At 34.4% G+C, this 16644-nt stretch overlaps 1 protein-coding gene across 1 annotated transcript; it reads left to right on the plus strand.

Moving 5' to 3' along the window:
- The first annotated feature begins 1200 nt into the window (after positions 1-1200).
- LOC134242717 (uncharacterized) lies at positions 1201-14131 on the plus strand. The gene is made up of 3 exons (XM_062724846.1): positions 1201-1735; positions 11286-11443; positions 13816-14131. The coding sequence occupies exons 1-3, from the start codon at positions 1617-1619 to the stop codon at positions 13863-13865; spliced, it is 327 nt and encodes a 108-aa protein (XP_062580830.1). The 5' UTR covers positions 1201-1616; the 3' UTR covers positions 13866-14131.
- The last annotated feature ends 2513 nt before the right edge of the window (positions 14132-16644 follow it).

Raw genomic sequence — 16644 nt, forward strand, 5'->3', positions numbered from 1 at the left:
TTCTGCGGCGAAAAATTATTTACATAATTTGATCCCATTGTTAGTTTAACCTCTAAGCCACTTTACTTGTCAAATAGTAAAAAAATTAAAATTCTAGTCTCCAATTTCTAACATACAGATATCTGTACTACTTACAAAATGATAAAACCTGTATCAGTGCAGTACAAGTGTCGCCCAAAGCTGGTCTCATCCATCATGCAGTTTAACGTTTTTGGACTGTCCGCGTATAATTCTAGAAACAAGCGATATTGAACTCTACTATTTTACAAAAAATGAAATAACGGTTGAGACTTGCAGTAATATGTAAATGCATGGTGAATTAATTATTACATTTTAGATTCATTATTTTAAAATGACTCGCACTTAGCAAGGAAATGACTTTACATGGAATTCCTTTTGATCTTCATGATTAAAGGATGAAAGACTGTACTTTTTGGTTACTTTTGTAGATATCTTAAAAATCAAAAGTAATATTTCTGTAAGTCTTGAATTGCTTTGTGGAACTATATCACTGTATCAATTGAGAACTATATGGGTTTTTAAAAAAAAGTTTTGACAATTATATCCTATGCGTAATTTTCAAGAATTTCCCATGATGATAAACGGACAAATTATTTTTATTAAATTGAAGGTTGGTCTGCATTTGGTTGATTATTATAAATACATTGTACAGTGTATTTTCCTCTATTGAACCTTTTTATGACTCCAGATAGAAAATATTCTACAGACCGATAAGAGAACACCTAGGATATCATAAACAATTCATTTATGTTCTTACGAGAAAATAACAAGAAAAAACTTTTTGAAAAAAAAAGAATATATCCAATACGACTGTCAAGTCTGGTCTTCAAGATATCATTCTATGTCAAGCATACCAAGTTTTGGTGCTTCAGTTCATGGTTTTGAATCCTGTATCGTGTTTCATTGTTGAATTCTTTTGTCAATAAAAACTAAAAGCACCTCTATAACTGCATTGGATGGCAAAATGCTGTTAATGGCTTTTGAAATTAAAAAAAAAATCCGTCACGCAGACTTCATGAAATCAGTAAAGCAAATCCTTGCGGAGGTGCTCATCTTTTTTCATTATTAATATCGTTTGGAGGATTTTTGTGAAATACGTATTCATTCCTCAATATCCGTTATTTCAGGATCGGAAAGCATAAGGACGTGACTTAATTATGATAATTTCGTTTGTTCCATTGGATTCGTCGGATATTTCCCACATCATCGACTTTGATAGCAAAGCTGATACGAAGCAGACCAGGTATTTCGTAAAGCCACCAAGCAGCAAGGAGGGACATACTCTTCTCTTATGACGTAAAGTTCCTTCCGGGTTAAAGGTCGTGTGAAGTTCTGTAAAGAAACTTGGGTTCTTGCAGAAAAAAAATTGCCACACCCCCGAAGAAGTGGGAGCATATATAATATGTAAACTACGGTTTGTAGCGAATTGAAGACAATTAATAACATTGATCAGTCGGACTTGATACCTAACTAAAGATGCCATTAGCAAAAACGGTTTGAAACTTTACAGGGAGAACCGCGTCGTGACTGGAAGAGAGTACCAACTTTATTTTTTATAGTTTGTGTTGTTCGTAGGACTGTGCAGTCGGTTGGATATGTCTGTGAACTATTCTTATATCATATCTTTATTAACAATATTTCTATGTACGATAATCAGTTTAACAATAGCTTTCCCTTTGGATGAGTTAGAAGTGATAAAGACACCTGACGATTGGTAAGTCTAACAAACAAATACAAAATTTGTTCATTCTGAAAGATGTGATGTTTCAAATATTCAATCTTATGATTACTTGCTGATTTTAAAAGATTTTTTATTATGCATATGGTTATCAATTTATGACGAAAGACTACATGTGTTCTGTTCAAATTAGTCTCGAGGCTTTTTTACACTTGTATCACGCAAAGGAATTTTATTTCAAGTGGGAAGAGGAATTCTAGTACAAAAGCCTTTATTTACTTAAACGTTATTTAATTTTGTGCGTATCTTTGTGTCAAGAAGTCCCTTAACAAACTTACAAAAGGACCTGCAACCGCCATATATTAGTAGTTAGAGTCGATGCGTAAAACATCCAAGAAGCATCTGTGTCCATCTTAATTAAGTAAATCGGAGAAACCCACGTATGGCGTGATAGGTTGAGCTGTCCTGGTTTGCTTTTTTGTCGAGTAATGAGCATGATATATCGCTAATTAGTCGAAACTCATGGTGATGTTGCTCCTATATGGTGATTTTTCGTTTTATAGTTATTTACAACGTGTAGGGAAATAAACTTTGAAAAGTATAATTAAATACAAATAAACAGCTAAATAAATTCATCGTAAAAATATATTCTGCGACAAGTGAGTGTTCTACTTATGTTTAGCAAACATTACAGCTCGGCAAAATTTGAAAATAATGCTGTTCGTATAAAGGTGTACTGTATATACATTTTTCTTTAATTTAATTCAGTCATAATCAGGAATATTATTTTCCTTTCACAAAAATAAAAAAAAAAACTTACTTTCATAGTGATGGAATTGCTTATTAGAATGAAATGGACAACTCTATTTAAGCTTAATTTCGTACCATGAAAAGCCTTAAAACAAGAGTCTCTCGTGAGCTATAAAACTGAGTGATAGTAACACTGCTTAAAATAAACCTTCAAATTATTTATCTTCAAAACTTTTTTCTTATTTATGTGTCTTGTATTTGAATTGAAAATCAATTCATAAAAGGGTCCCCTTCAGACCTGCAAAGTCATTTAGGGCAATGGTTAGGGAAAGCTTTTATTTTTCGACGTTGTTGATTGATTGTTTTTAAACGTCCTTTAGGGGATTTTTCACTTATATTGAGATGTCATCGCTTGCTTGTAGTGAGCTGCAAAATGACCTTTAGTAATGAGGGATCTTTTCCCTCACAGTACCCTCTGCAAATAGAACTTTGGTTTGTATGGTCTCATCCGAAGGACTGATCTCCACGTTCCACAATGGGAGTCAAACCCGCAATGCAAGGATCAATTTATTAAGTTCAAGTTCATTTATTCACTCAAGACCATTTAAAATATATGGTACATGAGAACAATGAAAAAATATTTACAGCGTAAAAGGCAAACGCTTCAATAACCACTGTGCCAGGCGGGCGGTTCGACATCGTTGGATATTCTGGTATCAGAATTGTTAATTGGCACTGACAAAACATTATAGTTTATATGGACTTAAAACGACACAATCGAATTTATTCTTTTTCCGTAAAACTGCGAAGTAATGAATAATGTGTTTAAGAGTTTCGAACTGCAAAAAGTGCATCATAGCAGATATCTCCGGCGAAAAGGAAATAATTGGACAGTAAAGATCACTTTCTCCGGAATAATTTCGTCCGCTGTGGTGGATTCAGATTGTTTGGATGATACGGCCTCAGAATAGTTTCATCTGATATCTAAAGGTTGCATGAAATCCCTCAAAAGAAACGGATATTTTCTGATTTCGATTATGAAATTTACACCCAAAAAGTAATATATTTCGTATTCTCCTGAGAAGAGGGGGAGGGAGGAGGGGTACGCAACCTTATAGTTCTGGCTTATCAGTCCATTTCATTGATCTCTAAGGAGTTTATGTAATAGATATACATCATAAAACATTTTCAGTTCAGGGACTCGGTGAATACAGTTTTCTACGAGGGGTTAATACCAGCATTTTACACACTTTTCCATTCTTGATTGATTTGATTAAATGAATTGGAATCATATTTTATAAATTTTGACATCCAATGAAATTGGTTGTTTAGTCCCTCAAGGCTTGAACGATTTAATATTACGGGCAGTTTTGTACTTTTGAACGTAATGATATTTAGATACAACCGACAACTTTAAAGCTTGTAAAAGAAAAAAATGAATTTGCCAATTATCAGTTAGTGCTATATGTCATTTATGTACGGGGATATATATAAAAGGGAACTTTCGTGTTTGATCGCTCCCGTACAGTGCAAATTTGCTCTTATGGCCAATGTAATAAATACAAACTTAAAATAAAAAGCTGACATTGTTTGTTACAAAATTACTTTACATTAATGTCCATATTAAAAAATCGCATTAATTATCGTCTTGTGACTTTTGCATGCGTAAGGTACCAAAGTCGGGACATGGATACCATATGACGTAAAATTAGAACCATGTTTGGCTTTAATCTACATGAAATCATTAATAGTTGATGAAGAATAGCAATTGCCCACACAAGACCTCGGGTTTTCCTTATTAAACAATATTCTCCTCACGATAAGCTGCATTGGTCCACGTCCCTGATTCTCGTAATTCGATATAGAAGTCTATACTTTAATTCAATATAAAGTCACTCAGTGCCATATATTTTAAAGATGCAAGAAACTGACACATACCACACTCTGATGATGAAAATTAATAAGTTAAATGTTTCTCTCGGCATTGTTCCTGAAAATAAGGCTAAAGATGGATAAATTTATTACCCTTGAGACGACAAACTCTGCAGAAGGCTTTGTACCTAATACTATAATAGCATGGCACCTCAAATTACACAACACCACTCCATACTTAGACCTTTGGGACCCGTTTAATGACCTTTTATAGGGGCGGAACGGACTTCCAGAACACAAACGATTAGCTTCAGTTTTGCTAGCCCCTAAATTATCTTTGGAATGCTTAGGTTTAAAAAGTCGATGTTTTTTGTTTGACCTAGAGAATTCAACGTAACCTTTTAGATGTCATTTGACCTACTGCTAGGAGGTTGCATTTATTCACATTTTCCACTGTAATAATAAATTCTTTTTGAGAGGATTTTTATGCTCCCCCTTTCAATCAACAAGGGTTGGAGGCGGATGGACTTTATTCAAAAGCCAATCTATAAAATTATACAGTATATAAAATTGATAACATTGACCTCCTAGAAGTTCGGTCCGGCACACCATGAAGTTACACATGCTTTAGTATTACGATGTGGAATAGCAAACCCATCATGCCTTTGCATTACAATAACTGCCTCTATTAACCGGAAGTTAATTAATCTCAATAATATTCGAGTCGATGGGGATATTTATCGGTTTTGCATGTATCTACAATGTTTATGTCACATAAAACCCGACTTCAGCGAGCAGTGAAAAGCTGGGTAGACTCATTAATGCAAATTAAGCACGGCTATGTTTCTTAGAGAGGTAATTATGTACGCTCTCCTTGACTGTCATGTCAATACCACAAACATGGATGGGCAGTCGCGACACTCCTTGGGCGAATGGAGCTCGGAACTGGTAAAAGGTGCCACTTCCCGATCCTTCCTTCATTAACATTTCAAATTATCTTATTACTTAATGTACCTTAATTTTTCAGTTATATTGCCCATAGATGTTTTATTTTAGTATTTTTTTCTATAGTTCATTTCCTTCAAAAACGTTTTGCCGAGAAAGTAGGTTAATACATTACAAAATGTCCTCATAAGCAATAAGATGTTTGACTTTAAAAAGAAATGATGAAAGGTCGAAACCATTTTAACAGCAATTCCAATAAAAGATTAAGCTGAAGTCGTTGGTACAAATTTTACTTCACGTGAAAGTCTTTAGTGTGACTACTTTTAGCATAATATTAAATGTATTTATTATAATTCAAACCAACTTTAGAGAAGTCTTTTTTTTCTGGATGCGGTTGAAAACAAACAGGTAGTCACCATGATATTTGCTCTAAATGCCAATTCAGACCACGTTTCTTTATCATTATAAATTAAAGTCATCTTTTATTGTGAATTGATAATCGCGATCAGTGTTGTAGACTCTCTCTGATACTCTCTCATGCTGATACCGATATTCACGCTCTCGTTCAAACTATCCAACTCTCGCTTCGAACGGTAATTTGCGGAAACTAAGTGGAATCTACGTCGGAAACACTAGTAATCCGGACAAAACACATTTATTGAATGATAATAATCTCGAAAGATTAACATAATATACTTCAAATAGGGAGAAATCCTTAATTGAATTACAATGCCATCGGTATTACAGATGCAAAGCACGGATTTTGCTTGGATACAATTGGCGGAAATGCCACGGATTGGTTCTGAATTATACAAATCTCGGCTCCCACAGAAAATAAACATAGGAAAAGCCCCAACTTCCTGAAAAAAATTCGCGAAAGAAATCGATCCTGTCACCTTTGTAATCTAATAATTTGTTTTATGAATGGAAAGGACTTTGGAGGGGGATAGGTTATTTATCAATGTTAGGGTGTTGCAAATCTTGAAAAGGCATATGTCTTGGGTGAAAAATTACCTAGAAATTCTATGCACATGCATAAATAGGGTTAAAATGTTATTCATTAAGCTTTTTAACGTCTTTAACGAATTGAAGTGTTATTCCACATTAGGCATCACAAAATTTGATATTGGTTTTAAGGCGCTCACACTCTTAATATATGTGTTGCAATGTGTTTCAGTTTCTTATGTTAATTTCCATTTCTCTTGCACCAGGAAACATTTCAAATTGTGGGAAAAAAATGTCATATTTATCACTGACCAGGGAATATTTTCTGTTGAAATGTATATGAAGATCACATTTTTTTTTTAGTTTTTTTTTTCTTTCGTATTTCCTCTAGCCCTGTCAACATAGAAAGCAATTTAGCCTAGAGTGATTCTGTAGTTCTTGACAGCTCATGAAGTGAACTCAAATTTAAAATGAATCCATGAATCATTTTATATTGTAAATTTTGAATGTACTAGGTAAAGGTATATGCAATACATTATCATTTTTAAAACTTGTATTTTTAAAAACTGTTCATGCAATTTGTCGTAAAGAATCAAGCACACTGAAAAAGGCTGTCAAAATCCTTTCGATAAAAAATCTCCTACCAAATCGTTATTAGAAGTCAGAGCACCGGCTCAAAATTAATTCTTGTAAAGCAAATATTTGCAGATCTCTGTTGAGGCTTTTGACGATACATCAAATCTCTCAGTTCTGCGAGATAATGAAGCCTCTAAGCAGGACCATCAATATGTACAGTAACTAAATTGCTGTTTTGCTACCCTTGCTTAATGCTTAACATTGCCAAGGACAATTGCAAGTTTACACGAACGCAATGACGAACAGAGAGAAACGCATTAATCAAGATAGCTAGTTACATGTTTCATTTATAGATGTAGTTCAGACGTTTAAATCTTCATTTTTGTTAATTCCTTGCCTTGAACTGTTTGACTGCTTTAATGCATAAGCAATAAAGCTACTAGTATTTGTAAATTATCCTAAAAATTGTTATAAAATTTTCTTTGAACGACCGGTACAACAGGGGAAATTTTTCTTCCTTGGCATTTCAAATCCATTAATACTTACCCATAAGGTCTGACTTTCAAGCACTTACTTATTTCATTTAATTTTCATAAATAAAAACTCTCCCAATTATTTACAAGTATACGACATTTTTTAAAGCATAAAGTGATTTTTGCCGAAAGAGTTCTCATCGAAAATAAAGTTTTGTTTGTTATAATTTTTAACCTTTCATTAATCGGGACCTAACTCTAAAAATTAAATTCACAAACTGTACTGAATTTGACTTATCAACATTTGAAGTTATGAGCATTTTGAACTCCATATTCGCCCATTCCTTTGTCAATCGAGTTACATTTCGAGTACATGTATTCGAATACCACCACGGTCGTTGACCTGTTGTTGGACCTAGTGCGGAACAACGCTGCGTTCATAAATGGCAACACAATTTGTTTCTTGTCATAATATCATGGCTACTTTTTAAGAAATCATCAATATCTACCCATAACCCTGGGCTGAAATGTTGTCAAATTCGTAATAAAACTGTCCCAATTCTGTGTTTTGTGAATTAATACCTTTATCAATTATAGTGATTTTTAGTTGTATTACGAGTACAGCTTCTCTAGGGTCTCAATAGTAAGCCTACTGTAGGTGTTGTGTTATAAAAGGATTCGTGTACATCCCGTGCCTCATTAGAAAAAGGTTTATCACCCCTTTTCACACATTCCTGACGTAGTTCTAGCTTAGTTTTGTTCCTTCCTTATGGTCTCAATCTCCTAATTATCAGTATCGTATTGAGTTGCAGTAATTTCTATTTAACTTATTGAAAAGTTGTCTATTGGCATAGCGGTATTTGGTATGATAAATGAACTAAAATTGAACTTAAGACTTTTTGTGAATAAATTACGGAAAAATTCAGCGCTTTCTCTATCTATGTACATAAGTAAGCACTGATTGGTTGGTAGTCATAATATTTTTAGTACCAATGTTCTAAGACATCTTTAGTTCGAAAAAGTGATAATTCTATGATTATTTTTATAAAGGTCTACGATATTTCGATATAGCTGAAACCATGATTCCACCGACAATAATGACTTGTTTTATTGTTCTTTTTTACGCACATATTCCCGTTTTTTTTCTATCCAGGAGGGTTCACCTTGGGGTAATTGTCCTCAAGGAACTTACGTCAGAACGACAATGCATTTTTATGTTGACATTGTTATTATGTTCCCCAAACGAAGTTGGGGAACATATTGTTTTTACTCTGTTTCTTATTATTATTATTCTTATTATTTTTCTTCCTGGGAAAATTTTGTCCGCGAGTGATCTTGTAAACTACACATCCGACTAAGGTAAAATGTTTTTAGGGTCAGTAGACATGTTATGTAGATTTGCCGAACAAAGGTCATTTTGCGCGCACGTGCTTGCAAGAGCGCGCACGTGCAACACGTGAAATGACCGATTTCATTGATATAGGCGTAACTTTTTTAATTTTTGATGAAATGCTTTGAAACTCATAATGTAAGGATATATTAGTAATATAGACAAGATGACATGGTCAAAATAGCAAGATCTCACGCGCATGCACGTGCGCTATGCTCTGATTGGCTGAAACGAAAGTCTCAATATCTTTCTTGTTTTTTGACGAAATCCTTTGAAATTTTGAACATAGCCATGCATTAGGATATCCTACAGCATGATATATAGAAATTATCATGAAAACACGTGCATGCACGTGCGCTGCAATCTGATTGTTCTAAACTTTAAATAGCTATAACTCCTTTGATTTTCAACCAAACATGATGGGATTTGGAACATAAATATATATCATGGACTTCTACAAGAAAGTATGGTCACCATGCACATGCATACACGTGCGTGTATGTGAGCTGCAATTTGATTGGCTGAAACTTTAAACAATAACTCCCTTGGTTTTCAACCAAACAGGATGGGATTTGGAACATAGATAGATGTAATGGACCACTTCACGAAGGTATGGTCACCATGCACATGCCTGCACATGCGTGTATGTGCGCTGCAATCTGATTGGCTGAAACTTTAAACAGCTATAACTCCTTTGGTTTTCAACCAAACGGGATGGGATTTAGAACATAGATAGAAGAATGGACCTCTTCAAGAAGGTATGGTCACCATGCTCATGAATGCACGTGCGTGCACGTGAAATGAGCAAAATCAAGAATACACTTGAATGAGCGAATTTTTTAAATACTTTTGGATTAAATACTTTAATATTTAGTATATTAAAATATATAGATTGTGTAGACAACATGATATGGTCATTATGTACATGATTCACATACGCACACATGCAATGCTAAAATTTGAATGAGCATGCTACATTTCTGGGTAAACGTTGTTTAAGTCTCAAATGCATAGAGTTTGTGTTATTTAATGAAGCTTACAGGGAATATGGCACCAAAAGGGAGTTGGGGAGCGTTTGGGGAACATCTGTAACGGTCCCCGTTACAATTAGCACTAGTTATAAATTATCACTATATTATCTTTCCAACACCTTGACAAGAGACTAAAACGTACACCTACCCAGCGCGAGTTTTCATTCATTGTTGACCTCATTTCTCAGTTATAAGGATTCTAATTACGTAATTGGCTCGTTGTGTATTGCAAATAGTTTCCATTTTTGTTAATCATTATATCTATGATAGTTGTATCCAAAATTATTTTTTCCCTGATCTACCTAGATGAAGGATGATCAACAAGATCTTGAAATTGCAAGGTCAACCAATCGCCATGTTTCATTGTCTGTTGAAATGAATTGCTAATCAACGTATCGCGATTTTTGAAAGGTCAGGATCTGATAAAGGTTAGGTCAAAATCGATAACTATCATCTACATCATTTTTGGATGTAATGTCAATATTTGTACTCACATCCGAGGTTCATCAGAAAAAAGCTGTTCAACTTTGTAAAGAGAGAAAAAATAACGAGCTATTCTTTGCATTTTAACGATACAATCTTGAAAAGAGGGAAATCTTGCATCTCTTTGTTGATTTTTTTAGTTGTTAATGGTAATTCCATTATTTGTTGGAAACAATCCTCTGTTATGTAATGAGTAGGTTGAATCAAGGTTGGAAAAAATCATAATCTAAATATACTCACACGGAAGTCGGTATGCTACCATTTCTATTAATGCGTGTAGATTCATCTTTATTGCATTTTATACAAACATTAAAACCAAAAATGTAAAGCATTGTTTACTGATGGTGTTTGATCAGAAATGACAATGAGTAAAGTGATTTAAATTAATTAACACTTGACAGGAAAGGCAAGGGTTGCAAAATGTTTAATTAAGATGCTTTTTGGATAAGGATATTGAGTTTTATGTGGCCATTACTTCTGTCTTCCATATTCAATGTAAATTTTACAAACACCACCAACAATTTTTCATAGTTCTTGAATTACTTCATCATTTCGAAATGATTCCTTTAACTGTGTGTTGTTTGAAAAATAAACAAGGAACATTTTCTTTAAACCTGTCCAAATAAAACTATGAAACAAAATCCATATATGCATTCATATTTAAAGATAATTATCTTGTTCCTTGGTTTTGGTCAGAAATACTGTGTAACAATTATTATTCTCGCCATTCGTAACTTTAAAATTCTACCCTGACTCTTTAATATTTCTACAATTATGGAGGAAAAATTAATTGTATAAATTACATACAAGACAGAATAAAGAGTTCTTGGCAAAAAAATATTTCCGAGTAAAATGAGGTCACGAAACACTTGGACATTTCTCACGAAAAAAGATGATTCAAATTTTGCGAAAACTTATACGAAAACAAAAACATGGAAAAACTTAATTTATAACAAGTTTATAAAATGCCGAATAAATATTTCACTTTCATTTATTGTCTTTGTATGATTGTCTATTTTGATTTTTTTTTTCTATTTCCAAGAAATTAATTAATATGTCTTGATGATGTCATCCTGCTCATTGTGATATCTAATGATTGATAAAAAATATATATATTGCAGGTCAATTTACGAAAACCAGGATAATTTAATCAAAAGAGATTGTGCAGGATTCCCTTGCATGTACACACATATGGCAGAAAAAGCAGGGCGGGCGTCTTTATTCCGTGCTCTCGCCAGGATCATTGACGACTGTGCGGCGGATCCAAGATGTAATCCAGGTGCGGATCTATAAAAGATTTGATCAATTTTGATAATTTTACAGTCATCATGGTCTTAACGTTTTCAATTTTAGTAATCATTTCATTCATAGTTTTATAACAAGGTGTCATTATTATAGTATGGGGGGTATTCTATTTATGAAAATTGAAAAGAAAGTGAACAGCGTCAAGGTATTGTACAGCGAGTGCAGGCATATACTATCGCCTGCGACAGTATGTCCTTGGAGACTACAGGAATAGTCATGTACCTTCCTATTTAACTCCTATAGGACGTGAAATCCTGTCATTATCCAAAATATATTTCGTCGATGCAATGCCATATTTTCTAATTAGCTTGAATGTCCTGTCTCAGTCAAAAAATCTTCTTGGATGATAATCGATCTCACACTTTGTTACAGATTTATCTTAATCATTTCAGTCATGTGCCTTTCGTCGAAATTTACTAAATCCCCATTTAGGTCATGTATATCCACTGGGAGTTACTATTTCAAGAAGACAAAGTTTGACCCGAACTTGACAAATGTCTGCAATAAGACGAACGCTATTGACAGTTCTCCGATCGGCGGTACTAATTGTGTTTGATTAATTAACTGTGTTCGTACTTCCAATTCTTGATATTGAAAGACCAATCGTAGCGTATGTAGCGAGCAACTTGTTGTCCAAATGAACCACTATTGATATTGGGTATACTATGTTAGCCCACACAAGTACTATAGTCTAATTTATTACATTTCCGAAGTTATTTACATTTTTAGCTCACCTGAGCTGAAAGCTCAAGTGAGCTTTTCTGATCACATTTTGTCCGGCGTCCGTCTGTCTGTCCGTCTGTCTGTCTGTCCGTGTGTCTGTAAACTTTTCACATTTTCGACTTCTTCTCAAGAACCGCTGGGCCAATTTCAACCAAACTTGCCACAAAGTATCCTTGGGTGAAGGGGATTCAGGTTTGTTCTGAAGGGCCACGCCCTCATTCAAGGGGAGATAATTGGGAATTAATGAAAATTTGGTGGCATATTTAAAAAATCTTCTTCTCAAGAACCACTGTGCCAGGAAAGATGAAACGTATGGGGAAATATCCTCAGGTAGTGTAGATTTGACCCCAGGGGGTAGGGCGGGGCTAAAATCAAAGTTTTACATAGAAATATATAGGAAAATTCTTTAAAAATCTTCTTCTCAAGAATGACAAAGCCATAATTCATCATATTTATATGGAAGCATGCTCAGGTAGTGTAGATTCAAGTTTGTTCAAATCGTGACCCCCAGGGGTAGGGCGGGGCCAAAATGGCCGACCAAAGCTTAACATAGAAATATATAGGAAAATTCTTTAAAAATCTTCTTCTCAAGAATGACAATGCCATAACTCATCATATTTATATGGAAGCATCCTCAGGTAGTGTAGATTCAAGTTTGTTCAAATCATGACCCCCGGGGGTAGGGCGGGGCTAAAATGGCCGACCAAAGTTTTACATAGAAATATATAGGAAAATTCTTTAAAAATCTTCTTCTCAAGAATGACAAAGCCATAATTCATCATATTTATATGGAAGCATGCTCAGGTAGTGTAGATTCAGGTTTGTTCAAAACATGACCCCCGGGGCTAGGGCGGGGCCAAAATGGCCGACCAAAGTTTTACATAGAAATATATAGGAAAATTCTTTAAAAATCAAGAATAGATGGAAGACCTACAAGTTTGATGACCCCGGGGGTAGGGCGGGGCCAAAATGGCCGACCAAAGTTTTACATAGAAATATATAAAATAAAAATTTTTCAAGAATTACAAAGCCATAATTCATCATATTTATAAGGAAGCATGCTCAAGTAGTGTAGATTCAAATTTTTTCAAATCATGACCCCCAGGGGTAGGGCGGGGCCAAAATGACCGACCAAAGTTTTTAAAGATATATATAGGAAAATTCTTTAAAAATCATTTTCTAAAAAATAGCAAATCCACGATTGGTCATGGGACTACTTTTGGATTTAAACTTTACATTAAAAAGCCATTTTCTACTTTTTCCTACCCTTAGTGCTCAGGTGAGCGATGTGGCCCATGGGCCTCTTGTTAATATCAAAGAGTGTTGTTTTCTCTCCTTCCCTTCTACTGGAACGCAGTTCGTAGTTCAGTATTCGCAATGCAAAAGTGAACTACATTCTAGAGCGCAGTTTGCAATTCAACTCATATACCATCAATCTAAATTCTACTGATTTATCTATATAGATAGACTTACTGATTTAAACAAAATATATTCAAGATTTTTGATTGATTTATACGCATTTTTCCTTGAATATGTTGTTGCTTTTTTATTTTTTAAATAATGCCATCTTCAGATTAAGCATCAAACAAAATAATTTATCATTCCATATTTTTTTCTTTACAGGACGAAGAAAGAGGTCCGTATTAAGGATGCTACGAAATAAATCTAAATAGACCTGTTTAAACGGACCAAAAAGAAAAATTGTCTCAAAGTTCAATTGACCAATCAGAGAGGCGAACGTCATTACGAGCGAGTTTATGGACCAATCATATTTATAACAGTTAACCTTTAGTGGAAGTGAGAGATTGTGTGTTCTAGTGCATAAATGAAGTGCTGTCTGCAAAAAACTTCTCCAACTTCCATTATTTTGTATCTTAGTGTTAAAAGCTTTAAATTTATTTATGTTATAATATCTCTACACAATAAAGTATTTTCTTTAGCTAGACTTTCAATCTGAAGAGAAACATCAATGAGAAAGGAAATGGAAATAAGTGTGATATATCGTTTATGTTTGATGTCAGTTAATTGGCGAGAGAGACGTAGAAAATTAGGAAAAGGTCAATTATATGAAATAATGAAAATAAATATATATTTTACAAGGTATTCAATACTTGTGGTGGTCCTTAGTGTATTAAAGCCGTGCACCTGAAAGAACATGATCAGTGAAGGAGTTAAGAGGGATAGATTCAAAACTTATGGCGAGATGAATTATTCGCGAAAGGAAATAACTGTTTTGTTACATTTTTGTGAAAGAAATTACACGAATCATAATTTGAATTTTGTATGTTTATTCCTAGAATAAATAAAGTGTTAATGTAAATACTGGTACATTTATATACCAGTATAAGATATATTCTCTACGTTCTACGATTCAAAGCATTTTCTTTGTAAATGACATGAATTCCATCGCAATACTTGAAACAATGCATAAGAAGTGCAATGTCCTTTTTTGTCATTTTACTGTAATCACTGCAATGATATTGATCCGAATTTTCTCAATCTCACTATGTATCACCCTGGGCTTGTATCAGGTCATTAGGCATTAACACTTTCTACAGTTAACATTACATTTCCGGGGACATTTGCATTTTTTATATCAAAGAGTGCTGTTCTCTCGCTTTCCTTTCAATGAAAAGTTAAGATCAATCAATTGTAAAAGAGCCGTGTAAAGACTATTTGATTTTTCGCGCCTGATAAAACAAGCATGCCGTACGCGATCTCATGAGTCATTTCCCCCGTCACACCGATGTTACGAAAGTAATTTATGATTTTAGGCTTTAATTTTGTCCATAAATGAGTTAAGATAAGAGAAAATGTTGTTTTTTTAACAAAAACTCTCCTTTTAAAACTAGCGGAAAAGACACACCTTAAATTCATTCAAAAAATCCCAAATTTCTGCTTCAATCAAAGTGTACGGAATTTTTAGGTGTGTCTTTTCCGCTATTTTCCTCACCTTATTCTTTTATTTTTAGTTTGTTAAAGTCTGGCTTGATCACAAAAAGCAAGGTTTTAAAAAAAATTCTACACTAGTACAGAAGGGGTTTAAGTTATTTCAGTTTGACAGTTTCACGCTGTATTTTTCAATGATCAATACAGAACTTTCGTGTAGGATTATTGTGAGGCCATCTTTAAAAAAAAATTGTTTGGTTGCCCTCTCCCGACCGACTAGCTAAACATGGCCCGGCTCAAACTTTTTTTAACCTCAATGAAGCAATTTTTTAAGTACTCTGGAAAATACTAGTAGAATTTGAAAAATTGGCATTGAAATTGAAATTTTCAGAGAAACAATATTCTCATCTACCTACCGATCCAATATTCAAAAGGTGGCCTAATAGTTTTTTTTTTTTTTTTTTGCTAATCCTCATAGATTTGATTCTTGTATATAGTAGTGTAGATGTGGTTCCCGTTTGATATTGACTCTATTTCCTCGTATGAAGCTACATGCAATGTTGACATGGTCACTACTGCATTGGCTCACTTTCCTCTTATGTAGCTACAAGTATAATTGACGTCTTCACTTTTAAAATTAGCTTCATTTTCTCCTATTGACTCTTTCTCCTTGTATGTAGCCAATGTTCACGAGGTCCCCGTTTCATTGACTCTTTCTCCTTGAATGTAGCCAGTGTTTACCAGGTCCCCACTTCATTGACTCTTTCTCCTTGTATGTAGCCAGTGTTGACGAGATCCTAACTTCATTGACTCTTTCTCCTTGTATGTAGCCAGTGTTGACGAGGTCTCCACTTCATTGACTCTTCCTCCTTGCATGTAGCCAGTGTTGACGAGATCCTAACTTCATTGACTCTTTCTCCTTGTATGTAGCCAGTGTTGACGAGGTCTCCACTTCATTGACTCTTTCTCCTTGTATGTAGCCAGTGTTGATGAGATCCCCACTTTATTGTCTCTTTCTCCTTGTATGTAGCCAGTGTTGACGAGGTCCCCACTTCATTGACTCTTTCTCCTTGTATGTAGCCAGTGTTGACGAGGTCCCCACTTCATTGACTCTTTCTCCTTGTATGTAGCCAGTGTTCACGAGGTCCCCACTTTATTGTCTCTTTCTCCTTGTATGTAGCCATTGTTGACGAGGTCCCCACTTCAATGACCTTTTCTCCACGTTTTTAGCTTGACGATATCCTCACTTCGTAACTGGTATTGACGAGGTCTCCGCTTCATTATTTCTTCCTACTTAAGTTTAGATTTTAACTCAATGCCTCTAGTAGAAAATAGACTGAAATGTTTGAAACCCTGCCTACTTTAAAATACTGCAGTTTAATGGTCATTAGCATGGTAATACTAGTATACATCAATTTATGTACATAGTGTATATATGTCCCCCGCCTTTGATAAGACCTGTCTAAATACACTATTTTTGACCCCCGTGACCTTGAAGTTTGACCTAGTTTTCAAAATGTTTAAACTTGGTCATAACATTTGAATGAGAAGAGATATGGCTTT

Source organism: Saccostrea cucullata, unplaced genomic scaffold (assembly GCF_032062105.1).
Source record: "Saccostrea cucullata isolate Sc308-1 unplaced genomic scaffold, CSIRO_AGI_Scuc_v1 ctg138, whole genome shotgun sequence".
NCBI lineage: Eukaryota > Metazoa > Mollusca > Bivalvia > Ostreida > Ostreidae > Saccostrea > Saccostrea cuccullata.

Excerpts from the sequence above, each read along its gene's own strand:
- LOC134242717 (XM_062724846.1), top strand. The coding sequence starts at position 1,617 with ATGTCTGTGAACTATTCTTATATCATATCTTTATTAACAATATTTCTA. Across the intron at positions 1,736-11,285 it reads ATAAAGACACCTGACGATTG|GTCAATTTACGAAAACCAGG; the intron begins GTAAGTCTAACA and ends TATATATTGCAG. Across the intron at positions 11,444-13,815 it reads GGATCCAAGATGTAATCCAG|GACGAAGAAAGAGGTCCGTA; the intron begins GTGCGGATCTAT and ends TTTTCTTTACAG.